Raw genomic sequence first — 26,392 nt, 5'->3', positions numbered from 1 at the left:
TTGATTCTCAATCACTAACTGCTTGCCTTAACACAATTTTCCTACAACAAACCGAGGTAAAACAGACTCTCGTAGCTTTTACAGGTCACACTTGCTCTAGATCTAGCAGACAACATAACAGAATGTCTATTGCTACCTTGGGAGCACTCGGGGCAATCACCCTCGGCATTCAGACATCGAGAAGCAGGCGAAAACATTGTCACTTATGGAACGCTATATCGCGACGGTGAACGGCACTATTTGGGAACAAACGTCAACTGAGGCGAGGGACGGCGCAAGCTCGCACTCGCCAAAAACCAGCGGAAGGCTGAAGCATGCATGCTAGTATCTTGACATTGACAAAGAACTCGCAAAACTATCATGACACAATCCACGCCGTCTAGCTGCGCAAATGAACACCGACACTCCCTCACCCGTTTCCGATCCTTTGTCGCCGCTCTTGTCCGTTTTGTTCGTAAGAAATGGTGATGTTTCGTTATGTACACGATCCGTTGCTATTTGTCCTGGGCCTTGCTCAGCCTAGCCTACGGGAGAGGCAATGCTGATCTGCAAAGTCAGTCGACATTCTTCATGTAAAGAATGCAAACCGAGCCAGGGAAAGCGCCGAATCAAAAGGTAGTTAATGGGTGAGCAAACCTCATGGATATGCCATCCTCGTCGCCAAATTTTCCAAGTTTTTACCTCCATTATTTTTCACTCTCAAGTCTATACTCTGCATGAACTGAGCCGTCATACTTCAATGATGGGATTGATTTCTACACTTGGTCAAGAATTGATCGCTTTGGTGATTGATGATTTCGGGGGCAACACATTCAGGCAGCGTCGTTTCGCTTGATGAAGTAAGACCTAGCAGGGAAATCTGATTAGCTTTGGGCGAGACAATAGAGCTATCAACATACTTGGAAAACTCATAAGCTGACCAGCAGATGGCTGTGCTGGGCATTGTAGTGACAATACGAGGTCGGACACCCTTGAAGAAACCCGAAACGCCAGCTCTTTGGTATAACAGCCGGCATCCTCCAACAAAGCTGTTGACATTTCTCACTTGGGGATCGGTCGACGTTCCACGTGTTTGAAGCATTGTCTTGATGACGTCCATGGGAGTTGTAAGACCGGCAGCAAATCCACCAGCAACAGCGCCAGCTAAGCAGTGTGTCATGGGGTCGTAAGTCTTTGCGGGGTTCATGGCGGTAGAGATCGACTCGTATGCGAGGAACTGGAGGGCCGTGAAAGGTACTGTCATGGACAGTGTCGTGGGGTAAGAGATGTAGAAAGCTCCTAAGCCTTCCGACCTATAGACATACTTGGCGCAGTCAAACATAGATCTGTACATCTTGCTCGAATTTTGGATCTGCATACGTTGCTTGATAACTGCAAGGGTGTCAGAAAACAAAAATTTGACATGCTAGAGGTGAGGCATAAGCAGCATACCATCGAAAGGATTCATGAAAGCATCACTAGCAATAGTAGCGGCAGCACCACTGGTAGCTAAGAAAGGCGAAGTCAGCAATGAAGTTGAGCAAGCATTGGCGCGAAATGTATTTACCAGCAGCAAGAGGATGGTGAACACCCGCCTGGTTTCCACCCATAGCATGTTTAACTGCTTCGTAAGTCGCAAAGTAGACGGCGTGTGCAGGTCCTGGGAATTGTTAGCGATCATGCAAGATGGGCCAAGCTAGTTCGAATTCTAGCATGACGTGGTTGACTTACCAGCACCAACGATGACACTGGACATTCCGCGCCATAAGCTGAAGAAACCCTCGGTGCGGGCGATTTGAACAGTATTGCGGATGACACCTGAATAGGCGGGAGTGTTGCTGGGGTTAAGTATCTGCATTCTCGTCTTGAAGCGTGTCAGATGGCTGTTCAATGTTCACAGAGAATGGGAGGAACGAACTTTGATCGCATCAATCGGATACATGGCAGTGTGCTCCTATGCAAACATGCAAAATTAGCCATGCGTGTTATGGAAAGTCCGGGCAAGTGAAGCATACTGCTATACCAGCAAAGGCACCTGCTGCCATGTTCTGCAGCAAAGAGAAGTTGGGTGGCAGAGATTCATAGCTGCGCAACAAATGGTCAATCTCAAGCCCCAAGTAGCTATATCGAATAATGCTCACTCGTAATCCTCGACTGGCTCTGCACTTGGCTGGGCCATGGCGGCCACAGCTTCCGATGCTCCGCCGAAGGGTTTGGTCTCGAGGGCCGCCAGATTGGCGACTGGAGGGGGTATCGAGGTAATTGCGCTGTAAAATGGACGGCGATCGAGTCGTGCCGGATGTCGAGTGGGCTACGGTGTTTTTTTCCTCGTGAGAAACGGACTCGGGGTTTCGGAGTTGTTGGGTTGCGCCTACGGATGGTCGCCGCGAAGAGGAACGATGACGATGTCGATGCTGATATCGAAGTTGATACTCGAGATAAAGGCCCAGGGGCGAAAATAAGGCCTTGCACTTGCCAAAGCCGAAAGTGCCGCGCGAAGTCGTCGATATATCCGGTGTTTTCTTCCCTTCCCAAACCTACTCGGTGTATTCAAACAGGCTAATCAATGAACAATCTGCCTCCGGGTTGACGGTTATAGAGAGCAAAAGAAAGAAAAGCGCAGCCGAGCGGAGGCGATGGAGCAAAAAAGTAGTTCAGAGGGTTGGCGTCTTGTGCTAGGTTAGACTGGCTCTGGCTTCTGGCTTCCAGACGGGAAAAACTCCAGGTCAGGTAAGGTACCGATACAGCAGTTTAGTAGCTGGAGCTACCTGGTCTGTCCTGTATCTAAGGTAGAAAAAAATAAATTCTGGGGATGAGAGATGGAGCTCCGTTTACGGCCTCGGAGTCCGGACAAGAGCTACCTAGGGACCAAGACCTTGGATGTACCTTTTGGGCTAATCTTTGGTAATAAGCTACATACATGTCTTGCTGTTTCTCTTTCCCCTCCTTCCATTCTGATTCTGATTCTGATTCCAATTCTTTCCCCCTCCCCTCCTCTAGCGTCCTTTTCACCTCAAACGTGCGCTTGCTTGCCCTGTAAGTATCCGTAGACTAGACTGAAGCAGTGGAGGCTACCAGTCAAAGTCCATGTTATCGCTCATTTCTCTGTGGTAATTGTCCCGCGGAAGTGTCTTGATAGCTCCATATCTTATCAGTTCACTTAATGCCAAGGCATAGCGGTAGTTGTGTTCGTAGCCGTTACAGTTTGAGGACATATTTATTTTTACTTGTCAAGTATCATCCAAAACTCAATGCCTGAGAGTTATGGTGTTTGTACAAAATAATTTCAACGACATCAGTGCTGTGGCTGCACGATTCTGTGAAAACGACTGAAGCATGTCTCGGATCCTCTTATTCCTCTGCCAGGGATCCATCCATATCCATGGATATCATGGAACCTTCCGACCCTCTACTATTCGTTGCTTCTCAGCCTGGATTAAGTATGGTAGGTCACACAACGACTTCACTACAAACAAGAAGTTTGAAATTGCATGGATGGAACATGACCAAGTCCCTTGCCGGTTGTTATACAGAGAAACCCGTCCCATCGGTTTCCAGGGCAGGGTTGAGTAGGTGTCAAGAACTCGTCGTTTGTTGGGCATGTCACACAACTGCCGGGAGTGAGATCTAATAAACATGCAAGTCTCCGGACAAGAGATTGGCAGTGGATAGAAAATACCCGCCCTCACTGAAGAACCTCCCTCATGCGTTATTCAACTACCTAGAAACAAACAACATATTTGGGTTGGGGTAAAAGATTCCACATCACCCTAGGTACTCTGTAGACTACCCTGACTTTCTATGCGCGAAACATTCGCTTAATTCAGATTAGGTAGAGAACGAGGGTTGTTCCTCTCACTGTGAGTGGCGCTGTCAGAAAGTAGCTCAGCTTGGCTGCATAGGTCATTTGTGCCTTCTATGGAACTTTTATCGTAACAAGCACCAACAATATAGACTTCTTCCAAAGGTGCTCAGTCACTGAGAATAGATATACAATGTATCATAAGCACAACCATCAACGTATAACTCCCACTACTGCTCAGCCTGACTAGAATGTCGCAGTACCCAAAGACCGGGGCATGTACAAGGGTTATTTGCGCACGATGAAATTAAGTTATCAATCAGCAACGGGATCCATTATCCGTAATCAATCAGTCCAGTCCAGTCCAGTCCAGTTCCTTCTTGCATCTATTATTACTCCACTACTACTACTTGAGTCTCACTACTCTCTTGCTCCTTAATCACCATGGAATGTACATGGTCATGGTCATGGTCATTCAAATAGTTGGTCGATCTCACTCACAGTTGGTTGTCATCACCATGACACCCTCTGGTTGTAATATATCATCACCAAGTGGTTTTGAATCAACATTTCCATCTACTCGCGCGTACGATAGGCCATGTGGTATCGACTACAAGTGTTCGATGCCGACGTCGGCGCTTTCACCCCGTCAGATCCGGTGGCCAGCGAGCAGCGACACATGTCGCACCTCGGAATCGCAGCTCCGAGCCGGGCCTTCGTAAATACTGGACACCTACTTTAGTGAATGCTCTATGTATTTGCAAAGTGACACCGATGGCAAGTCAAGTTGGTGAGGCATTCTGTTTATTCTGTTGCCTACCTATATGAACTGCTTACACGACCTGCCAGTGCCGGTCATAATTCTGTTACCCAAATGAATTGAGGCCAATCTATTCAAGCATGTGCTCTGAATTTCTTGGCATCAATCGAATGAATCCGCCCGCGATATACAGTAACCAGTCTAGAAAGAATAAACGCCAATAAGATCAACCTCCGTCTTGGGAGGACTAGGGTATTCTGGGACTGATGACTTCCAACAAGCACCGTGACGCCAATGCCACTTACCATTCAAGAACAAACAAACCCAAAAATGAACACGCTTCAACTCACACCATTCCGCCACCTCGCCGAGGCCTTTGAGTCTGTTGAAGTTGATAAATGAGACCAAGCACCCCTGCTTCGGGGTCTTCAGTGTTGGCCGCGCTATTCTCTCGAGTCACTCCTCTTGCTGGCGAAGTTTCCCATATCGATTCACCCAGCGCACCTCCTGGTTCATACAACTCGTCGTCTTCCCCATTTCGCCTAGAGGCGCTGGCTTCAGTCTCTTCGATGATTTGGCTCTCCCCTCGATATCCTCGTGGGTACCTTGACGCATACAGACTCCGTGCAACCGTATTACCCCCAGGAGGCTGATGATGCTGATCTAGTAGCATCGACGCCATCGGAGAAGGCTGGGGCATCGCTCCAATGCGTGCGCCTCGTCCACCAGGAGCTCGACTTCTGTTGCGTCCTGTCTCTGCTCGAGCAATATGCGAGCCCTGCATGTCTGCTGCCAGTGTAGGAGACCCGAGTCCTGGGAATGACGGGGGAGGGTGGAATGACGGTTTCGGTCCGGGGGGGAGATGGCCAGGAATGCCAGTCTTCGGGTTCGCTGCGTAGTTATCGAGGAATCCGTAGTAGGACGCTGCCATCTTGCCGTGTTTTGTAGAGTAGTAGTCCTCACGAACATCTGGGCGAGGCCCCTGGGGCCCAGTATTGCCGGGACCTTTTTGAAAGTCAAATACAGCGAACGAGCAGACATAACCGAGTCCATCAACATGGATTGTGAATTCTCGGAAGAAGTCAATGATCTGATCACTGCACTTGGGGAGTGAGAATAGCAATAGCATGGGCGTTGTGATGATTCCCATCATTTCCTCCAGAAATATGACCACTTTCATCTTGTAGAGCTCTGAAAACTCTTGTTTCACCTCGGCGCTATGAAGCTTGTTGCGCCAGTGATCCGGCACATATCGCGTGTATTCAATGACATTTCGCAGTGCGTATTCCGGATTGAAAACCAAGGTCTCTTCAGATACCATACCACGAGTTGTTGCCCAGATGGCAGCAAAGATACCCAGATAGAACATCACAGGCCTGTCTTTGGTGATCTCGAAACTCAGAAACAGTTCGGAATCGAGAATGGATCCAACTGCCAGGATGGCTGTGATTGCGCCTGACATGAATGCAATGCTTTTGGCGACTTCTTCGGTTATCCTCTTGGGGAATTGATCAATGTATCGAGTTGCAAATGGGTATGACATATGCAACCGCTCATAGAATATATGCGGTAGCTCGTTAAATTGTCGAAATTTCCATTCCGCCAAAGATGTGTACTTTCGCGCTGCAGCCTGCTTAGGATCCTTTTGGTATTCCTATTACACATTAGCTTTTCCGTCGGTTATTGAAGGGACTGTTCACTAACGTAGTAATACGTGAAGAAATAGACAAGGACTACATATGCGAGCACAACCGGTGCAAACAAGAGGTTAAGGAACCCAGCAAATAAGAAGCGCTGTCTTAACTTCTGGCTCAGCAGACGTCTACGGTCCGGACGAAGAAAGTCTTGCTGGACCTGTCCAAGCTCGTTAAAAGCCATATCGAGGATACAGTATTGGAGATACCATTCCATTGTCTTGGAGAACAACTGGCGGCCCCGCAGGAAAGGGACCGGCAGGGACAGGTCCAAGATATCCTTGTTGATCATCGCTATAAGATAGTTTTCCTTGCGCATTAGGCGATTGGCAATGTCGAGTGCATCGAGCCGTTCCTTAGACTGGCTTCCCATGAACTGTCGCAGTCTCGGTGAAATATTAGTTGCAGTTTTTGGGTTCTCTTCGCGGAGCGCCATAATACGGCCTACCACGTCCTGCCACGAGATAGTCTGCATGTCTTGTTCCGGGATCTCAAGGAGGTAGATATAAAAGTCTCTGATGTACGTGAGACGACGTATCTCCACGAAGTATTGAACACACTTCCAAATGAAGAAGAAGGTGTAGAGCCAAATTGTGAAGTTCCACAGACCGGACATTTTTCGAGTGCATTGCGGGACGATAACTTCATGCAAGGAGTGACTTTTGGGAATTTCTGAATAATCGATGCACTGACTGAGAAAGGTGAGTAGTACAGCAACGAAAAGGGTTTCCCTGACATCATAGGTTAGCTCTTGACAAGCCACATTACTGAAACCTAGCACACTCACAGAAGCCACAAAGCGTTTGTGGAAAGGATACACCAGAGTCCTCCACCCTCGTAATAGTCGTAAACATCGCGCATGAAGCTGTCCAGGTTCGATGTGTTGACCCATCTCCACAACGCCTTTTCTCTCGGATTGTTCATCATACCGCCCCCGGCAATCGGTCTTGGCTGTGGTCCTGTAGACGTACTGTATGGGTCTTCCTGGTGAAGTAGTTGTTGTGCGGTCGCCGCTTCCCACTGAGCCCTTGTCCGTGCCGACGACGGTCCTGCACTTGCAGGCGTCCGTGGGTTTCCGGAACGAGCTGCTCGCCTAGGAGGCGATGTTGTATGTGGGTTCGTCATATCTTTTGGTTCCATTAATAGCGAGGCAGGTACTTCGTTATCTCCCTCGTCGTCTTGTTGATGCCATCGTGGTGGCGATCCCCCAGGGCTTCGAACATGCGCCGTCAGTTGAGGGTTCGCCTTCCCTTTGCCTTTTGGACCCGGCACTGCGCTTTCCACTGTCATACGACTATCGCCAATATCAAGTCCTTCGGCGTGAAAGTCTTCGAACCGGTGACCAAGATTCTCCTCATCGAGACCGGGGTCGTACTCGGGGTCTTCTCCAGAGCGTAGCTGTTGGTAGAACGACTGCGCTCCCCTCGAAGGGGATTTGGTCCGAGAAAACATATCCGAGGTCATCAAATATTCGGTAATCCGATCAAAGATGAAGAAGGATGAGCATTTCGGTTCGGTGTCGAGATTCGATGACGGTAACTTCTTAGTACGGGTGCCTACGAGAACGATAACGATCTTAATCAAATGCTGCGTGATGATACCAGGCTTTGGGAGATTCTGCAGAATCAAAATACAGTTCAAAATGGGTCCTAGGAGTCGAGAAAGTGTCAGTTTTGATATAAAGGTAAAACGGGTGGTCACAAGGGGATGAATCACGATAAGCGTGACCTAGAGCACATGCCTAGGTAGGTATCTAGAGTAACGAGCGGGCTTGGTTGAACCTGACCCCGGCTTAGACGAATGGAGTTGTGACATACCTTTTGGACTTGTATTATGAGAGAAAGCGACTATACAAAGAACTCCTAATAAACAGACAGATGACTGGAAGTTTAATAGTAGGTAGATGTACTGTCCAGGCATCACCGGCTCCTGGTATGACGCTACAGAGCGGTGAGAGGTTCTGCCAGACAAATACCGATAAGACCCCCACGATTGGCTGACCACCGCCTGCCTTATTTGGGGTCCACTCACGACACCGTTGCACTCAGCATTGGATGTTAGTTAATTAGTACCTACCTGTCTCATTAGCGATATTCATCCCTCTTAATCATTCATCTTGAAATAACATTGTTTGTTCACATATTCCATGAGATATTCGACTTCTATTCATGGGCTTGTGTGAAATGGAATAAATCTTGTCACAGCAAGAAGTTACCGTTACTTCAACATCCGAACCTCCTTCAGCATGGCTCCTTCAGATCACTCTTTGTCACTAAAGAGCCTTCCTTTGAGAGACAATCTCAGTTCCGGCATCTCTTCTGCAGATGGCTACCCGCAACCTCCAGCTACTCCCAAAGGCATCACGCCCCTCACCTCCAAAGTGACGAGTGTCCTCTCGACGACACATTCCGATGCTGAGTTCCGAGACGCCCTGTCTCTTCTTGATCAACGTGGGATTCAAAATGACGCCGAGACTCGTCGACGTGTTCGCTTAGACTTGCAAAAAGAAGTCATTGACAGTAATGGCGAAGTTATTGCCGAATTCGGGCGCGTAGCAGAGGTGGGTTTCAATATCTTACAAAAGGATTTATACCAACCTGCAAATAGCAACTCAGGCGCATTAAAACAACTATCGACAAGCTCAACAATGGGTATGATGAAATGAAAGGCCAAGTTGTCGAGGCTCACAGGCAAACTTTACCGGCACTCTCTGAGGCATCTTCTCTGCTAGAGCAAAGAAGGCAAGTTGAGGTCAAGCAGGAACTTCTTGGGGCTTTCAGAAAACATTTCATTATGTCTGACAACGAAGTCGCTGCTTTGACACAAACGGCTGAACCGGTTGATGACCATTTCTTCGACGCTTTGAGCAAGGCGAAAAAGATTAGCAAGGACTGCGAGATCCTGCTCGGTTTTGAGAAGCAGACACTAGGACTGGAGCTTATGGAGCAAATGTCGAAAAACATCAACCTCGGCTTTCAAAAACTCTACAAGTGGATTCAACGGGAATTCAAGACCCTGAATCTTGAGAATCCACAAATGAACTCTTCAATCCGTCGGGCACTCCGAGTTCTGGCTGAGCGACCGTCGCTCTTCCAGAACTGTCTCGATTTCTTCTCTGAAGCTCGGGAAAGAATCCTGTCGGACTCGTTTTACACGGCACTGACTGGTACTTTGCCGTCGGGAGCTGAGGATCAATCTGTCAAACCGATCGACATGTTAGCACACGATCCATTGCGTTATGTTGGAGATATGCTAGCCTGGATCCACTCAGCTACTGTCAGTGAACGAGAAGCATTGGAAGTTCTCTTTGTTGCAGAGGGGGAGGAACTTGCCAAGGGGCTCAAGTCTGGACGAGATGCCGAGATATGGCGGCTTGTTGCTGAGGATGACGAAGCTGAAGCTGATTTCAATGCCCTCAAAGCACTAAATGATCTGGTTGATCGGGATATTTCTGGCGCTGCCCGAGTGCTTCGTCAACGAATGGAGCAGGTAATCCAAGCAAACGAGGACACCATCCCGGCCTATAAACTTGCAAACCTCATCAACTTCTATCGCATTACTTTTCAGAAAACACTGGGCCCCAACTCCAACTTAGTAGAGTTAATCGGAGGTCTGGAAACAGAGGCGCTACGTCAATTCCGAGCACTGGTAAGGGATCACATTGCAGCCCTACAGGGTGAATTTCAACATGCCCCTTCAGACCTTGGTCCGCCTGGCTTTCTACAAGAGTCCCTCAAGCAGCTCAAGGCTATCACCAAAACCTACGATTCCTCGTTGTCTGCTTCAGAAGATCGAGAAAGCGAGTTTGAGAACGTATTAACAGAGGCTTTTGAACCGTTCATGGCCGGTTGTGAGAACATGGCCAAGAACATGAATGCACAGAATGGTGCCATCTTCCTCATCAACTGTTTGTCTTCGGCAATAGCATGTCTAGAACCGTTCGAATTCACGCAACGGAGAACCAAGCGGCTACGTGAGAAATCAGATGAGCAGGCCAAAGGGCTCATCACCAGTCAATACCACTTTTTTCGAAAAGGCTCCGGGTTGGATGCCATCTTCTCCAAGTTGGAGGAAGACGACGATAAAGATGCCACCTCTTTGGATGAGAAAGCTCTGGCTCAGGCAAGTCAAACATTGGATGACTTCTTGCCATCGGCACTTATGGACGCTATGGAGAACCTGAAGCATCTCCAAGACGCCAAATTGGCCCGGCAGATCACTGAGGAAGCGGCCGAGCAATTCTGTAATGACTTTGAGCAACTAGAGGAAGTGATAACAGAGGGTGATGACGAATCCGTGAACTCTGAAGAAGAAGATCAAGGGCTGCGGTCTGTGTTTCCCAGAACTACAGCAGAAATCCGCGTATTGCTTTCCTAAACTACCTACCTACCTGGCAAACTCCAGCAAAATTAATACCCAAAAGCTAGTTAAGCTTCCAGATATAGATCTGCAAATGCGACATAGAAGCTAGATGGTTATGATATACTGCATTAACGAACCCTTTACCAGACGCTGCTCTACTGTGTGATCGATTTAGATATCAAAAGTGATTCGCCGATGTCTGTTCATTGCGAGTGATTCAGCCTCTTTAACAACATCTTCACAACTTCTCTGCATAACTGTATCTTGGAAGCTGTTGGGGCTGTTTGAGGCTGAATCTCAGCTATGGGCCTCCAACTGTCTACCTCCACCAAAAATACCCCGCCACTATCGGATTGCGACAAGGGTGGGCGGTGCGAGTCTGGACTACGTCACCGCCTGCCCAAGTTTACCTGCTATTCCATGTTCAGACACGCAGGAACGATCAACTTCATCACAAGCAACTACCGTCGACAAGGAGAGCAGAGTCTTGTGCTCGTTGTCTATTAACACAGATTTTTCTACTGACTCCAAACACGTCTACAAACGCGAGGCTCTCAATTGCATTCCCTGCGCGGAGGCATTTGCTTGTTAACCTAGTCACAAGCCTGTTTGTACCCACCCATACCCCAGCAGAACCTGCTCGCCAAAAAGCACAGTATCACGACGATCTGTAAGAGTCGGCGGACTTGAGCGCAGCGCGTGCCAGTTTCTGGGCTACTATGGTATTGGCCTGTCGCCGGAGCCATGTTACGGAACAGGGCCCTGGCTGTTCTGCAGAAGACCTACGATGATAGCTATCTGAGCTGCTCAACTGCCATTTACTATGAAGGCCAGGTAAGGCTAAACAGTTGCGCTTTTGTCAATCGAGGACTGATCGCCAATATGAACAATAGGGAAGCGAAGCTGAGGCAATGCGACACTGGAGAGCTGCTTTGGATCAAATATACGATTACAACGCAAATCGGGCGCCTCCTTCGTACAGTCCGCGTACAGATACCGAGAAGGCTTTACAAGAGGCTCTAAAACAACTCGAACTACAATGCAAAGAGCGAATCGATCTTCTCGAAGCTCTCCGAGTATCACGACAAGAAGATTCAACGCTTACACCTGGCAAGTTGACAAAACGTCCGGGTCTACCTGAGGGTAGTGGTTCTCTAGGACAGGGCACAATTACTGCCATGCAATACTCGGAGCTTTCAAGGCCATCTCTTCCGCACCGCCCATCGCAACCTCGCCGCACATCGTCAGAGCTCGCTACGGTTGATGGCCCCAGCACATATCTCGATCCAAACCTTCTTCCTCTGCCGCGATCTGCTTCACCTGGAGGGCCTGCTTTACCCCCAAGACCGAACAAGACGTTACGAACACCAAGTCCCGAAAAGCACACTATGAGAACCACCTTGCGCCCCGGGAAACCAGGGGAGAAGTCTACTAAGCCACGCAAACCATCAAAGCCTCTCGCCGAAGGCTCAAGCAAGGCTGCGACTTTGGCATGGAGTGCCCTGGGCTCTAAAGATAGATTTACGAGAGGAACCCAATCGGAACTCGCTCCAGCTACTGCTAGCCCTAGTTCCCGTACGTCTCTGGATCAAACACGCAGGCCAGCGCCAACGCAGTGGGACAGTCACTCACGACGACTTGTTGTACCCCGGGATCGTGATTTTGATGGAGATTCATCAGGAAATACCCGACACTCGGATGAATACTGCTATTCTCGCCCATCGATGTTATCAGTGACCGCTGCTTCCAGCGCGCTCAATTCTTCGTCATACCAGGACTTGCCCTCCTCGGATGCCTATACCGGCCGAAGTGAGCGGCCACCGAATCCTTTCATCGCTTCGCCGTCGCCTCGCAAGGTCTCTAGACAAGAACTGGCTAATGATATCGAGACTGCTGATGATTCTGGTGAGGGCTCAGAGCGGAGAAGCGCTTCAAACAATATTCCAACTAGGAGTTCAGCAGCGAGACGGCCCACAGGGCCTTTGAAGCCTGCAAAGGTCAATTCCGAGGCTCTAGATCGCTCCCGAAGGCGCGGTCGTAAAACCCGACAGGCTTCGATTTCCAGCACATCTGGCGATGATACAACCCGGCGAGATTCAAAGCCACGCCGTGTTAAAGAAAAGGAAGCTGCTATAGAAGCTGGCTCACAGGAGGAAGATTCGGACGCATCTGAGGCAGACAAGAGCCCCGATGATATGACTGAATGGAAGAACAAGAAGAAACAGATACTTAAGAACTTACCTCCAGGGGTTGACACTGCAGCTGCCAAGCAGATCTTGAACGATATTGTTGTTCAAGGCGACGAGGTCCGTTGGAATGATGTGGCCGGTCTCGAAATAGCCAAAAATGCTCTTCGCGAAACTGTTGTGTATCCATTCCTACGGCCTGATCTATTCATGGGCCTTAGAGAACCCGCCAGAGGCATGTTACTGTTCGGGCCACCAGGAACTGGAAAAACTATGCTCGCGAGGGCTGTGGCAACAGAGTCCAAGTCTACTTTCTTCTCGATCTCAGCCAGCAGTCTAACAAGTAAATACTTGGGAGAGTCGGAAAAGCTAGTGCGAGCTCTATTTGGTCTGGCTCGAACATTGGCACCCAGCATTATTTTTGTTGACGAGATCGATTCGCTACTGTCTCAACGGTCAGGTTCGGGAGAACATGAGGCTACTATGAGGATCAAGACAGAATTCCTCATCCAATGGAGTGATCTCCAACGAGCAGCTGCTGGAAGAGAAACGACGGAAAAGGACAAGGAAAGGGGAGATGCCAATCGGGTTCTTGTACTAGCAGCAACAAATCTTCCTTGGGCAATTGACGAGGCAGCGCGAAGGCGATTTGTACGACGGCAATACATTCCGTTGCCCGAACCAACAACTCGTGAGACGCAGCTCCGAACTTTGCTAGGACAACAAAAACATGACCTTTCCAATGAGGATATCCTCAAATTGGTTGAAATGACGGACGGTATGTGATCTTTCATGGATCAAGGAAAAGGAATAAACAGCTGACCAATATCTACAGGGTTTTCGGGCTCAGACATCACAGCGTTGGCTAAGGATGCAGCCATGGGGCCATTGCGGTCTCTGGGAGAAGCATTGTTACATATGACGATGGATGAGATTCGACCAATTCAGCTGCTTGACTTTCAAGCAAGTTTGACAACAATTAGACCCAGTGTTAGTAAAGCTGGCTTAAAGGAATATGAGGATTGGGCTCAAGAGTTTGGAGAACGAGGTGGATAGATTGCACTATGTCTTTGTATACAGCATGCGACCACAAGGCACAGGTACATTATACACTCAGGAGTATCATGGAACAGGACCCAACAGTAGATATTGGGGTCTGGGTATTGGAGTTGTAAACGGGCTGGATGTATAGTATGTCATTTTATATGTTACAAATGGTACAGTTGGTTTGAATGCCCCCTTTTCGCCGTGTAGCTCTCCTCGATATATCATACAGGGTCTGGCTATTGGCTCAGCCGGTATATCCCTATCATGCCTCATATAGGAACTGCCCAGCATTATCCATTCCTATTCCACCATCAGAGATAGCCGTGATCATGTGTCGTGATGTAAAGTTTTGGTAAGTTCAGTCGACATCGCTTGCTGAGGTCTCCGATTTGCGTTTTTGTTGAGCCTCCCAGGCCAGGCGTCTAGCTTCCCTCGATTCGTTTTCCAGTCGCTTCTCTTCCTGTCTCTTGTTCTCCTCTTCTTGTCGTCTCGCTGCTCTCCGCTCATCCTTAGCAGCCTTCTTAGCCTCATACTCCGCTATTCTCTCCTCCATTGTAGGCACAGGTGGGCGTTTATGCGCAGGAACCCCGTGGGCAGCAATTATTTCTTTGATAACATGGCGCTTGTGTTGGGAGGTTGGCCATCCGGGGACAATAGAAACGACATCGCCAGTTCGTAGGGATGAATTCGGATCGTGGACAAGGTAATGTTTGGGGTCGGCGAACCACTGGTAAGAATATGTCAGCCCATTATACCCATTTTTGTATATACCGCATCAAACAGGGTCTCTCACCTTGTTGACAATCTTATTCCACTTCTGGCCGCCGACTCGAACCTTGACAGTCTTTTCCATAAGACCAGCAGAGACGACGACACCATGAAGCTCGTGCGTAACGCGACGCGCGGCCTTGGCGACTTGGGAAGACATGGTTCCGATGCCTCTTGTCTTCAATTGAGTATGTACCCGAGTGTCTAGGAGGCCTGAAGCGTCGGCGGTCGATTGTCTTGATGTGATGCTCAAATGTTGGATCCCCAGCTCGCAAAGGCTCACATCTAAAAATTGGTGGCCAATGGGATTTGAGTATGCTGCTGTAGAGTGATTATGTAAGGTTACTGGGGGGTTGCGCTCGTTCGATTGGCTCGAAAGACCTCACACGACTCACGATATCCTCACGCATGCAAGGTCTAGACGAATACTGTACAGATTATTGAAGTAACTGGTAGACAACAGATGGTTTATGGCATTGATACAACGCTGGTATTCTTGGAGGCATGTCCCGAATAATAAGATGTCTATTTCCCATACTTTCCTACTGATAGTACGTACATGCTCCGAAAGGCCGTCCGTCCGTCGGGGACCGGGACCCGCAGACTGTGCGTGGATATCGGAACATGTGGGGGCACTACAAAAATTTGGCTTGGCCTGAGGGTTCAACTAACACCTTGTCAGTCGAGGGACCATCCGTATCCGTATCTACCACCTGCCGCTTTTTTCCCTTAGACGAGATTTAATCCTTCCTTACCTTCTTCGCTTGTACGCGACAAACATTCTCTCGAAAACAAACGCAAACATCTTCGTCTGACAGTTGAATTATTTCGTGGTCACTGATCCATATATTTCTACTTACATTACTGTGTGGCTTGCTTGAGACAAACTCGAGCTACCAACGTCAAAACTTTACAAACCCCCACTTCCTCTTTATTTTTTTCTTCTCTTCATCATGTCTTCGCCCGAGCGTCGAACTGCTGGAGTCAAGCGACCTCGTAAGAACCAAGAACACGCAACGCCTGCCACAACTCCAGAGCGACCATTGACATGTCGGAAACTATAGGCACTCAGTCTCTTCCTCCTCCCTCGCTTCCTCAGTTGGTTGCCGAGCAGAGCACACCCATCCCTCCCACCGACAAGGACTCTCAGCGCCTGATCGTTGTCCTGTCCAATGCTAGTCTTGAGACCTACAAGGCTTCTCACGGCGGTACTAGCCGCAACCGTGAGGATAAGTACTCTCTGCTCAACAGCGATGAGCACATCGGTGTTATGCGTAAGATGAATCGGGACATTAGCGATGCGCGTCCCGACATCACCCATCAGGTTTCAACTCTGAATTCTTGAGTCGGCATTCAACATGCTGACCATTTCTCTTAGTGTCTACTGACCCTCCTGGATTCGCCCATCAACAAGGCTGGCAAGCTCCAGATCTACATCCATACCGCCAAGGGCGTCTTGATTGAGGTTTCTCCCTCAGTCCGTATTCCCCGAACATTCAAGCGCTTCGCCGGTCTCATGGTTCAGCTTCTGCACCGCCTGTCTATCCGCTCCACCAACTCTAACGAGAAGCTGCTCCGGGTGATCCAGAACCCCATCACCGACCACTTGCCGCCCAACTGCCGCAAGGTTACTCTGAGTTTCGATGCGCCGTTGGTCAAGGTTCGTGAGTATGTCGAGTCTGTGGATTCCAAGGACAGCATCTGCGTGTTCGTCGGTGCTATGGCCAAGGGTGAGGATAACTTCGCCGACTCCATGGTGGACGAGAAGATTTCCATCAGCAACTTCTCTCTGTCTGCCAGTGTTGCTTGCAGCAAGTTCTGCCACGCTGCTGAGGATGTCTGGGACATCATGTAAGACCCATCCATCCTCAATAACGTCGGCGAGGGACCGAAGTTGCGAAGGACGCCAAATGCCGGCTCGCCCAACGGCGATACAACATCGTCGCTGGGGGCAGAACGGTTCGGCGGTAACTTGGAATGCCTGGGGTGTTCGCTGTCGCTTGTTTTTGCAACCAAAACATGGGGCGTTCAACATCGGGTCCAAGACGTGAATGTCGTCTTGATGGGCCATTTCAACCTGGTCCACACTTCCCTCTTTGTTCTTTCTTTTCTGTTGCTCAGCGAGTCTGCTCTGTTTTGCTTCTTACTATTTGAGAGCTACCATGTCAAGTTGATTCTGGATCAGACATGCACGTCTTTACTACTTACCGATCTAATCAAACAACATCCCCTGGATAAGATGACATCTAGGTTATGTTTGAGATGAGTTGGGGATACAATATGATTGGGCTCGGTACTTATGGAGTATTGTGGTAGCTTTGAGGGCATGGCAGGGTCATGATCGGGGTGGTCTGATTCATGGCTGGACAATTCACCGCGACACCAACATGGACGGACGGACAGACAAGTCGCTTGACAGTTAAAGGACAATATGTATATGTTGGAGGATAACGGGATGGGAAGTATTCCATAGGTAGCGAATAAGTGCACACACGTGTGTCACCAAACAAACATCAACCAGGCCCTGCATCCAAACCAAACACGTCTCCGAGGTTGAGGCCACCAAGTGAATTAAGCCCGCCGCAGCCGCGAATGCGCATGCGCATGCGGCTAGAATGGGGTTGGTGTAGCACCAAATCGCCCCGCACTCTGTTGGTCTCGTACGTCCAAAATTACCGACGATAAGAAGAGAAGAGAAGGAAGTAAGGCGAAGAGAAGTGATGGACGAACACATGGCAGGCGTGGAGACATGATGGAGGATTACGCCAGTACAACACTCACCTACCTCAAACGCCAAGATGGTATTTACCACTATCAACTGTCACATATTAGAAGGAATTATTTCTTGGATGTAGTATCTGTAGCAAATAGGCGGGCCGGTTTCTTTCATATTTTGATTGATCAGATCATTGGTGGGTAGGTAGTAAGCTGGGGAGTTCTCGGCGCGATGACCCCACGCAGAGCTGGAAAGAAAATATCGGTGTTAAATATCCATCATGCATCGAAGGATCGAAGAATGGAAGAATGTTCGGCTAGGAAGGAGACGATAACCAGGAGGTTGGTTACAAGTTTGGGCCAGGTCTGAGCTCTAGACCGCCAGGCCTGGGTGATATGCACATGCATCGCATTATGCATTCCACAATTTAGGCCTCCCCGAAAGCGATCCGGTTACTATAATGGTCATGTCGTCGCTGGAGTATTCATTCTGGTTGTAGACAAATGCTGTCGCGAGAGAGCAGCAAGGGCTTCGTCCTAAATTAACCTCTCAGTATGAGAAACCTAACAAGACTTGGAAATTCAGAGCCCCGGTACAGGCCGGGGGTGAGTGCCGGTGGATGTACGGTGGATCAAGCCGGCGGCCGTGAGTCCAGCCGCTGGGCTTGACGTGGTCACGCATCGGTGGCCGGGAGTCATTGGGCCAATACGGGTATCCACGAGCTATTCTCCGATGATCGTACAGTATAGGAGAGGACGCAGAAGTCATAACTACGACAGCACACTATGTTGAGAGGAGAATAGCGCGTGGCCCTGGATGCCCAAAAGCAAGACTCTGGTCAGCCATGTGGTAGTCATGGCCAAACAAACAATTGGCATGGGCGGGACGAGCACAGGAAGGAAGTCTATGCACTGCATTAGTTTAGCTGTTTCTGTAGTTAAATATAAAAGAGACAGCAAGTTTGAAATGCTCAACCAGGTATGTACAGAGTCGAAATGTGTCATTGCTACTAACCTATCAGTGTCTACTCTGTATACTGATCCGTATGTGTACCTAGATATGTAGAGGTAGGTTATTGTGTATTTTCTAGTGCTTGTATTCCACTGTAACTTGTACTGTCACGAGGGAATTCTAAACCAGGGAGGACAATACAGGAAGCTCACATAAGTGACTGATGAAACAGTAGGTACTGTAGTAGGGTAGGTAGGTAGCGACAAGAGGCATGGAACTTGGCTTGGCTTAGTACTGTAGCTGCCCACCCATTCACCCACCCATTTATCGCACCATGTCGACTGCCCCTTCCTTCTAGCTGCAGGTACCGAGTTAGGACAAGTCCTTACAAGGATGGCACATGATGTTCCCACAACATGCGTACGGCATGTTTTATTCAGGTGAAGAGACGGAATCTTGGTCTTATCACCACCAAGGTCTGACTCAAAGAGCAGTGGGTGAATAGACTCAATTAATTCACTAATAACTAAACACATGCTATCCGTTTTTGGTTCAGAATTTTGAAGGGTTCAGGGGTGATCATGAGCGGGTGCTGCCGGATGGCGCGGGGCTAGTGGACCGGCTCTTAACCCAAGACGGCAATGTGTACTACGTGCCTACCTTGACTCACACATGTCCAAGTCTAATAATGCACAAATGCATAATTTTACAGCTCACAACACAGAAATCCCCTACAGCTACAGATCTCTATCGAATTTAGGTCTTGTAGTCGCTGTGATTTCATTTAGCATCCATGCCATGGATGATATAATGGATGTGAATGGATCCATGTTCAAGCAACTTGGATGAGAATGAACCAGGGCATGTCCAGTATTTTTTAGCATCCATCTACCCCTCTATGGTAGCATGGCTGTACTGGGCTGGGTCCAAGAGGGTCAGATGTCAACGAGTCACAGAGCCACTGTCACAAGAGGTGCAGAACTGGGTCGTTGACTTGTTATGAGACGCAGCGGGAGGGTTGGCTGAGACGAGACACCTGAGCCATCCCATCAGTGAGACTGAACTCGTCGTGGCTTGAGAGAGAGCCTGGGTCAGGTACCTGCTAACATTAGTTCAGTTAGAACCCGCCCTCACGACACCATTCTGAGAGGGCTCCCGGCTGATCTTCCTTTTCTTCTCTCTTCTTTCTTCGCTTCTCCTCGAGTCCCTCTTCTTTTTCAGTCTTTAGAGTCTCTAGTCCCCGGATTCTCTGAGCAATTGCAGCAATTGCTTTCAGCAGTCAACGAGACCAGACGAGACAAGACGGTGTTTCCCACTGGACATTATTGTCTGTCGTCTTCGCTTAAAGCGCCTACCTAGGTACCTACGGTATTCAGCTCAGCGACCTTGTATTTCCATTTATTGTCAAATACCTATCCATTCTGCCCAAGTCTGGAGACTATCCTCATATTGACTCATTCGTCTGGAATCACGAGGGTTGTTCTCAGTCTCGGGTACCAATCGATCTTTGTGTACCCTTGATTATCTCGCATCTTGAACCTGGGTATTCCATCTTGACACAAAATTGGGCGTCAAGCATCAGCAGCAGCAACAAAACATAGCAGCAAGCAAGCGAGGAATTGACCGACTAAGGAACAGACAACTCACCACCCCGACTTTTTGTTAGGCCACTCCAGAGGACGGACCCATTTGATCCCTCCCAGTCCTTCTTTTCGCACGACACTACGGATACTTCACCTTGCCTTACCTTACCTTAGCTCGCCAACTCATTCACCTCATCTCCTGTCAGTCAGGCTCAGGGCACCGAATCGGATTCTCTACGCCTTGGTTCTTGCCTTGGTCGCTTCTCAATCCCTACCATTTTATTCTCGACCGCCTTCTCTCATCCACTCCGCCACCTCACCTGGCCAACTATTTGCTTGCCTCGCTGTACTTGTTAATACTCCTTGGATCATTCTTCTTTACGGCTTTTCCCCTTCTAATTCGTCTTCTTTTTTTTTTTCTTCTCTCCTTTTTTTAATTGCTCCTTCCCAAGCTGGGGTTGTTGCTCTACTGCTTTGTTTCATCATTACTCATCATCAGTCTTGACCGATATTCCAGTCTCCCCACCAGCCCCCCGCCTCTCTTTTACACGCACTGCTCGACCAGTCAAGCACGAGCAGACCATTTATTTGTTTTCTTCCTGAGTTTTTTGGAGTTCTGTAGTAACTCCAAAAACTTTCGGCCAAGGCATCCGAGCGGGTACCTCACAGCAGGCAGCCGATCGGAAGTTCCTGGCTATTCCACAGACTCTATAAGAGACCATGACGGTACCGTTTGTTGAGGTGTCGCATCTGGCATCGTCCTCGTCTTTCTACTCAGCCATTCTTCAGATAGTTGGCTTGCGATTCTTGAACGAATCTCGGGATCCAAGTTCATCCGTCGGGACTGTTACTTACGGACTTACAGCTGGCGTTACCAAGACTGGAGGCAAGCATCGCCAAGCCCTGACCGACGGACGTGGAGAGGAAATAAAAGGACCCCAGCCAGTACTTCAAATCCGTGAGGTGTCTCGCCCATTCGATCCCGTTAGGAATTCCACCGTTGTCATTGCGGTACCATCCCCCGGACAGGTCGTCGACTTTCACGAGACCGCTCTTACCGCAAATCCGTGGCTGGCCGTCCAGACCGATGGTGACCCAATCTATCCCGGCGGTCCCAGCCCCAAGCCTCGTCTAGGTATTGATGGCGGTGAAACTCCAAGGCGAGCAACAATTCGTGACCTTGACGGCAACACTATCCAGGTCGTCTACCGCCAACCTACCTGTCCTCGGGATTATTACGGTCGAGTAGTCGAATGGACTTACGACGGTGCCACTCATTCGACTTATACAACTACAACTGTCACAACTCGTAAGACTCATACCAGGAATCGCTCCTTATCACAGCCACAGCTTCAACCTGTCGCTTCCGCTCGTTCGTCCTCCTCTTCTATTGATGGGCTTCCACCCTTCCAGCCCCGTCAATCTCCCGCCAAACACGGTCCTAACACCGTCACAGCTGCCGAGATGGCTCAACGTGCCGCCGCTCAACCCGAGAAAGAAGACGAACCGGTATCTGTCTCTCCCCGCCAGAGCTCCAACAACAACGGTCTCAGTACCACTACGGTCGTGGGCGCCATTCTTGGAGTTGCCGCTGCTGGTGCAGCTCTCACATACGGTTTCGCAAGTCATGCGGCCAAGGAACGGGAACGAAAACCCAGACAGGAATACGATGCCCAGGCTCCCCAGCTCCCCCGACGTTCGACCTTTCCCGAGAAAGCCCCAACGCACAAACTGCACACTGACGACCGCCGACCCGTATACGGCGATTACCCTCCCAATGCTTCGCACTACCCTCCACACCCTTCGCAGTTCCCTCCTAATGCCTCACAATATCCCCCCAATCCTTCGCAGTTCCCTCCTAATGCCTCACAATATCCCCCCAATCCTTCACAGTTTCCTCCCAATGCCTCGCAATATCCTCCCAAGGCATTGCCCTATCGAGGTCATGGTGGCTTCCCACCCCCAGATGTGTACCCAGAAGGCTATCCATTCCAACACAATATGCAGAATGACTACGCGCCTCGCAAGATGTCTCATCACAACTCATACCCACCTCGTAATCTAGGGTATACAGAGGAAGATAGCAGTGAAGACTCTCCGGATGAGCCACCGCCCCGCAAAATACAGTATCTTACTCAGGAGCCCTACAACGAAGAGAACCCGTGGGCCTCTGACCCTCGAGCCAGGAGTAGGAGCAGGAGCAGAACCCGCAGTGTAGCCAAGAGCACGGCTAGAAGCGTTGCTGCAAAGAGCGCTGCTCCAAGCACGAGGACTGTTACAAAGAGTACTGCAAGGAGCATTGCTGCTTCTCGAGCTCGATCGCCGAGTGAGGCCCCTGATGAAGGGTATGAGACGACCCGAAGTCGACGTCCATCAAGGCAACCCGAAGACGCTTATGACTATGTGGAAACACGCAGTCGTCATACTTCAAGAGCTCCCGATGATGACTTCGAGCCACGGAGTCGTCGTACATCAAGACCTCCACCTAGTGACGTTTACGATAGGCGCAGTCGCAGGTCGTCACGACCACCTCAGGAAGAAGGCTTTGAAAGAAGCCGCCGCTCGTCAAGACCCCCTGTGACTGAGAAGCCTCGAAGTATGCGGGCACGAAGCGAGGCAGGCGTCAGCCGTAGCAAGTCTGTCGTGTTGGCCGATGATCTTCGAAGCGAGGCGCCTTCCAGTCGAAAGTACGACGATCGCGACCGCCAGAGTCACGCAGGTTCCCGGCCACCCAAGTCATCGCGATCAGTTGTTCGTGGTCATCGGCCCACGTATGATGATGAGCGAACATATGTTTCCACTCGATCACGCCCTTCTTCGCGAGCTCCTCGTCGATCGTCGCGTGCTGAGATGGAGGATGATATCATGGAAGCCCCAGAGGTACCCGAGGTGCCTGACGCCCCCGAAATCCCTCTGGACCCCAATTTCTACGATGGACCTGATGATATGATGCCAAGGAGTCAAGCCCGAAGCCGGTACGACACTCGAAGGGCCAGTGGACCCGAATACCAACACATGGGCTTCCCAGGCAAGCCTCCTCAAAGCTACATATCTGCTCGGGATGTCAATCTGCCAATGAGTGGCGTTGGGAGTAGTCACGCTGATTGGGACGACGACATGGTCAGTGTTGCTCCCAGCGACAGTATCAGCTGTGTCGGGATGAAACCAAGCAGGCGGAGCCGCAAGATACGATAAAGATATACGATGACGACACAATGCGATTTTCCACGAGCGGTGATTAGACGACATGATTGACGAGTTGATGGGCAGATAGAAAGCGACGCACGACTGGTTTAACAGAATGAGATGGAGGAATGGGCGGTACCTTGGTTATGCATTTGATATGGAGCTACATGAGTTTCTTGTTGAGAGTTGGGTTTCGAGCCGACTTGATGTGTTTTTCGTTTCTTCGGCATCGGAGGAGGCGTTCTTATGAAATTACTGGTATCTGCTAAGTTCAAGGGTGCTATTTTCCGGCCCTTGAAGAGCAGTGACTTTGCATTCAACATTTCTACTTTCCTTGGGTAAATTGCATTGGAAACATAGCAGTTTTGTTTTATACCATGAGCTTCGGCTATGGTACGACCAGACATAGGAAAGGGGTCATTGGAGAAGAAAGACATATATACTGGAGGAAGCACTTTAGAAAGACACTACAAACACACAATACAGAAAGAGGGCATGGGCACACTGCAGTCTATTGCCGCGTTATTTACCGTTCTCAACGAGACCATATCCTCGTCGCACCTCATGCTGAGTTAGTCCAAGAACCCCTCACTCAATATGCCGCAATGAGGATGCAACCCACTTGTGATACTCCAATATCGTTGGTGTTGAATGTGGGGGTCAAAGTGGACGGAGTCACAACAAGATAATCCTCGAGTCTTTGTGTTTGGTAAAATGTTACTGTAATGGGATTGTTCCGACGTCCGGGTCTAAATATCGTCATCTCTCCTCTTTATCCTTGCCTTGTCCAGGACGTGATAGCCTCAAGGAGGTTAGAGGGGAAGAATGACAACATTTAGCCCCGGGATTCGGAGAGAGTAGAGTATTGGTCAATCAACAAACTTCCCCCAAGTTACCTTACCTTACCTTACCTATGTTAGTATCCTTGACGAGTCGAGTCAATTGTCCCACTAGACTAGTATCCTGACCTAGGATAGTTCTCCAGATTTGGGGCCTAATCCTCTGGCTATCTATGGCTCATACAGTGCTGTCTGTACACGTACAGGGTCTCCTCCGGTTCTCGGCCATTTTTCTTCTTCATCCAACCACAACGCCACCAATTCAAAGAAAAAAGTTGTTCTGGTTGTATGCACCTATATAAAACTTATTTTCCGAGATACCAGATCTTAGCAGATACAGATTAAGTTTTGTCTATCTTTCTTTATCTTGTCCCCTCCACTTATCTTTTTGTATTCCCGTCTTCATAAGGATAACATCATGCCTGTGATTGACCTGGGCGAGTCTATTCCTCCGGACACAGCACATGTGAGTTGATCTCTGGAATAGGAATATTAAAACACATTTACTGACCAAGTGCGCTACTATAGGCTGTTAGTGTCTCCCTTCCAACTTGGAAGGCTAATGTTGGATATGAAGAGGGTGAAGACTGGGTTGTGAAGCGTATGACAACAGGCTACCCTCGGTGAGCCATACCTCATAAACGATTATCCATGTCATTCTTACTTACAATTCGCTATCAAACAGTTTCTTTGTTCACAAAGGCATCCAGGCTTTCGCCACAGAAATCGTGGATCGTTATGGCAGCCCTGGTCAGCAGGCTATGCTCTTCCCTACATCGCGAGTAGCAAAGCGATGTCTGGATTTCATCGTCCAGCGAATCTCCCCTGAATTGGCGAGCCAGGTTCGAATTATTGACTTCACTCTTGATAAGTCCAAGGAGCTCTCGCCTGTCTTGAAGAAGCTCACTTCCACCATCTCAGCCGTGATTTACCCCTCTGAGGTATTTCCTATTGCGAAGCAGTTCTGGCAGCACACTGGTGAGGGCACTTCCAGCAGACGTGCCGAGTTCTGCCATGGCCTCTTCAAGGATGATCTTCTCATTCCCACGACTCGCACATGGACTCCTCCTGAGGCTGCCCAGAACCGACCTTTCCGCGGCCCAAGACGCTACACCCGTCCTGGTTCAATCGATGGTGTCTCTTCTCCAGTGCCCACGACACCCAAGCAACCTTCCCCGGAGACCCCTGTGGAGTCGATTGAGAGCTCGCGGTTCCTTGAGGAACGTTTTGGTAGAAACCTTGACTTATCCATGGTCGAGCGTGCCAAGTCTGCAATTCGCAGACGTATTGCGGGTGCTATGGCTCACGAAGTAGACATGAACAACGGTCCGCTACCAGCCATGACATCCAACAATCGCGGTATTCCCAACCTCGAAGAGGCAGACGTCTATCTTTACCCTGCTGGCATGAACGCCATCTTCAACGCCCACCGTGCTCTGCTCCATGCGAGAGAGCCAGCCCAGAGTATCAACTTTGGTTTCCCCTACGTCGATACACTCAAGATTCTCCAAAAGTTTGGTCCCGGTTGCCTCTTTTATGGACATGCGTCGCCTGAAGACCTTGATGACCTAGAGGAACGACTAAAGAAGGGCGAGCGATACCTCGGCCTCTTCTGCGAGTTTCCTGGAAACCCCCTTTTGACATGCCCTGACCTTACTCGCATCCGTAAGCTTGCCGATGAGTACGATTTCGCAGTTGTAGTCGACGAAACGATAGGCACATTTGCCAATATCAACGTCCTGCCGGCTGCAGACATTGTCGTTAGCAGTCTGACCAAGATCTTCTCGGGTGATTCAAATGTTATGGGTGGAGGTCTTGTACTTAACCCTGACAGCAAATATTACCGCACACTCAAGACAACCATGGCGGAGATTTACGAGGACAACTACTGGCCCGAGGATGTCGTCTTCATGGAAAGAAACAGTCGCGATTATGAGTCTCGAGTGGTACGCATCAACGCCAACTCTGACACCATTTGCGAGGTGCTACGAAACCATCCTCTAGTCAAGCGAATCTACTATCCCAAATGCAATGATTCCAGAACACATTACGAAAAGGTCAGACTCCCCGATGGAGGATACGGTGGTCTACTGTCTGTCGTGTTCCAGCGTAAGGAGTATGCCCAGGCCTTCTTCGATGCGTTACCCCTCGCTAAGGGGCCCAGCTTGGGAACCAACTTTACCCTGGCATCGCCCTATGTTCTCCTGGCGCATTACCAGGAGCTGGACTGGGCTGAGTCATTTGGCGTCGACCCTTATCTTATTCGTGTCAGTGTTGGATTGGAAGAAACTACTGAGCTTGGGGGTATATTCACGGACGCTTTGAAAGCGGCCGAGGCTGTCACAGTTACAAACTGATATCAGATGAAGAAATAATAAAAGTGCCGGGTTACCTCGCACTAGATTCTATTTGTCTATGTAGATGATGCTATGTGCCATTATACGAAGGTGTAATTTACCGCATGCTAAGGAACTGGTTAGCCAAGTCCATCATGGTTGACTGTAGATAGAGATAGTGAG

The 26,392-nt window shown here is 49.4% G+C and overlaps 7 protein-coding genes across 7 annotated transcripts; 4 read left to right on the top strand and 3 right to left on the bottom strand.

Moving 5' to 3' along the window:
* Positions 1-812: 812 nt before the first annotated feature.
* Positions 813-2,158, bottom strand: B0J16DRAFT_260525 (mitochondrial carrier domain-containing protein; the record flags this gene model as incomplete). Its single annotated transcript, XM_046123253.1, has 8 exons — positions 813-846; positions 900-1,371; positions 1,432-1,488; positions 1,547-1,639; positions 1,711-1,843; positions 1,898-1,933; positions 1,995-2,064; positions 2,121-2,158. The coding sequence occupies 8 exons, from the start codon at positions 2,156-2,158 to the stop codon at positions 813-815; spliced, it is 933 nt and encodes a 310-aa protein (XP_045989385.1).
* A 2,729-nt stretch (positions 2,159-4,887) lies between these two features.
* B0J16DRAFT_261134 (autophagy protein Apg9-domain-containing protein) lies at positions 4,888-7,699 on the bottom strand (the record flags this gene model as incomplete). Its single annotated transcript, XM_046123265.1, has 3 exons — positions 4,888-6,195; positions 6,246-6,966; positions 7,023-7,699. 3 exons carry the CDS (start codon positions 7,697-7,699, stop codon positions 4,888-4,890), a joined length of 2,706 nt encoding a protein of 901 aa, XP_045989384.1.
* Positions 7,700-8,314: 615 nt separating this feature from the next.
* On the top strand, positions 8,315-10,849 carry B0J16DRAFT_329027 (oligomeric Golgi complex subunit 6). Its single transcript, XM_046126281.1, has 2 exons — positions 8,315-8,795; positions 8,843-10,849. The coding sequence occupies exons 1-2, from the start codon at positions 8,481-8,483 to the stop codon at positions 10,610-10,612; spliced, it is 2,085 nt and encodes a 694-aa protein (XP_045989383.1). The 5' UTR covers positions 8,315-8,480; the 3' UTR covers positions 10,613-10,849.
* A 3,116-nt stretch (positions 10,850-13,965) lies between these two features.
* Positions 13,966-14,864, bottom strand: B0J16DRAFT_409334 (uncharacterized protein). Its single transcript, XM_046133080.1, has 2 exons — positions 14,624-14,864; positions 13,966-14,557 (listed from the first exon to the last, which is right to left on the bottom strand). The coding sequence occupies exons 1-2, from the start codon at positions 14,756-14,758 to the stop codon at positions 14,189-14,191; spliced, it is 504 nt and encodes a 167-aa protein (XP_045989382.1). The 5' UTR covers positions 14,759-14,864; the 3' UTR covers positions 13,966-14,188.
* Positions 14,865-15,290: 426 nt separating this feature from the next.
* Positions 15,291-16,557, top strand: B0J16DRAFT_27590 (Alpha/beta knot methyltransferase). Its single transcript, XM_046123720.1, has 2 exons — positions 15,291-15,922; positions 15,977-16,557. Exons 1-2 carry the CDS (start codon positions 15,647-15,649, stop codon positions 16,451-16,453), a joined length of 753 nt encoding a protein of 250 aa, XP_045989381.1. The 5' UTR covers positions 15,291-15,646; the 3' UTR covers positions 16,454-16,557.
* A 4,011-nt stretch (positions 16,558-20,568) lies between these two features.
* B0J16DRAFT_352537 (uncharacterized protein) lies at positions 20,569-23,043 on the top strand (the record flags this gene model as incomplete). The annotated part of the gene is made up of 2 exons (XM_046129261.1): positions 20,569-21,603; positions 21,742-23,043. 2 exons carry the CDS (start codon positions 20,569-20,571, stop codon positions 23,041-23,043), a joined length of 2,337 nt encoding a protein of 778 aa, XP_045989380.1.
* Positions 23,044-23,881: 838 nt separating this feature from the next.
* B0J16DRAFT_27494 (pyridoxal phosphate-dependent transferase) lies at positions 23,882-26,392 on the top strand. Its single transcript, XM_046123690.1, has 3 exons — positions 23,882-24,339; positions 24,402-24,496; positions 24,559-26,392. The coding sequence occupies exons 1-3, from the start codon at positions 24,292-24,294 to the stop codon at positions 26,228-26,230; spliced, it is 1,815 nt and encodes a 604-aa protein (XP_045989379.1). The 5' UTR covers positions 23,882-24,291; the 3' UTR covers positions 26,231-26,392.

Source organism: Fusarium flagelliforme, assembly GCF_020744385.1.
Source record: "Fusarium flagelliforme strain FIESC 12 MPI-CAGE-AA-0113 chromosome Unknown B0J16scaffold_1, whole genome shotgun sequence".
Lineage (NCBI taxonomy): Eukaryota > Fungi > Ascomycota > Sordariomycetes > Hypocreales > Nectriaceae > Fusarium > Fusarium flagelliforme.
Note: the sequence above shows the minus strand (reverse complement) of the source record. Positions and strands in the feature narration are given on the sequence as shown.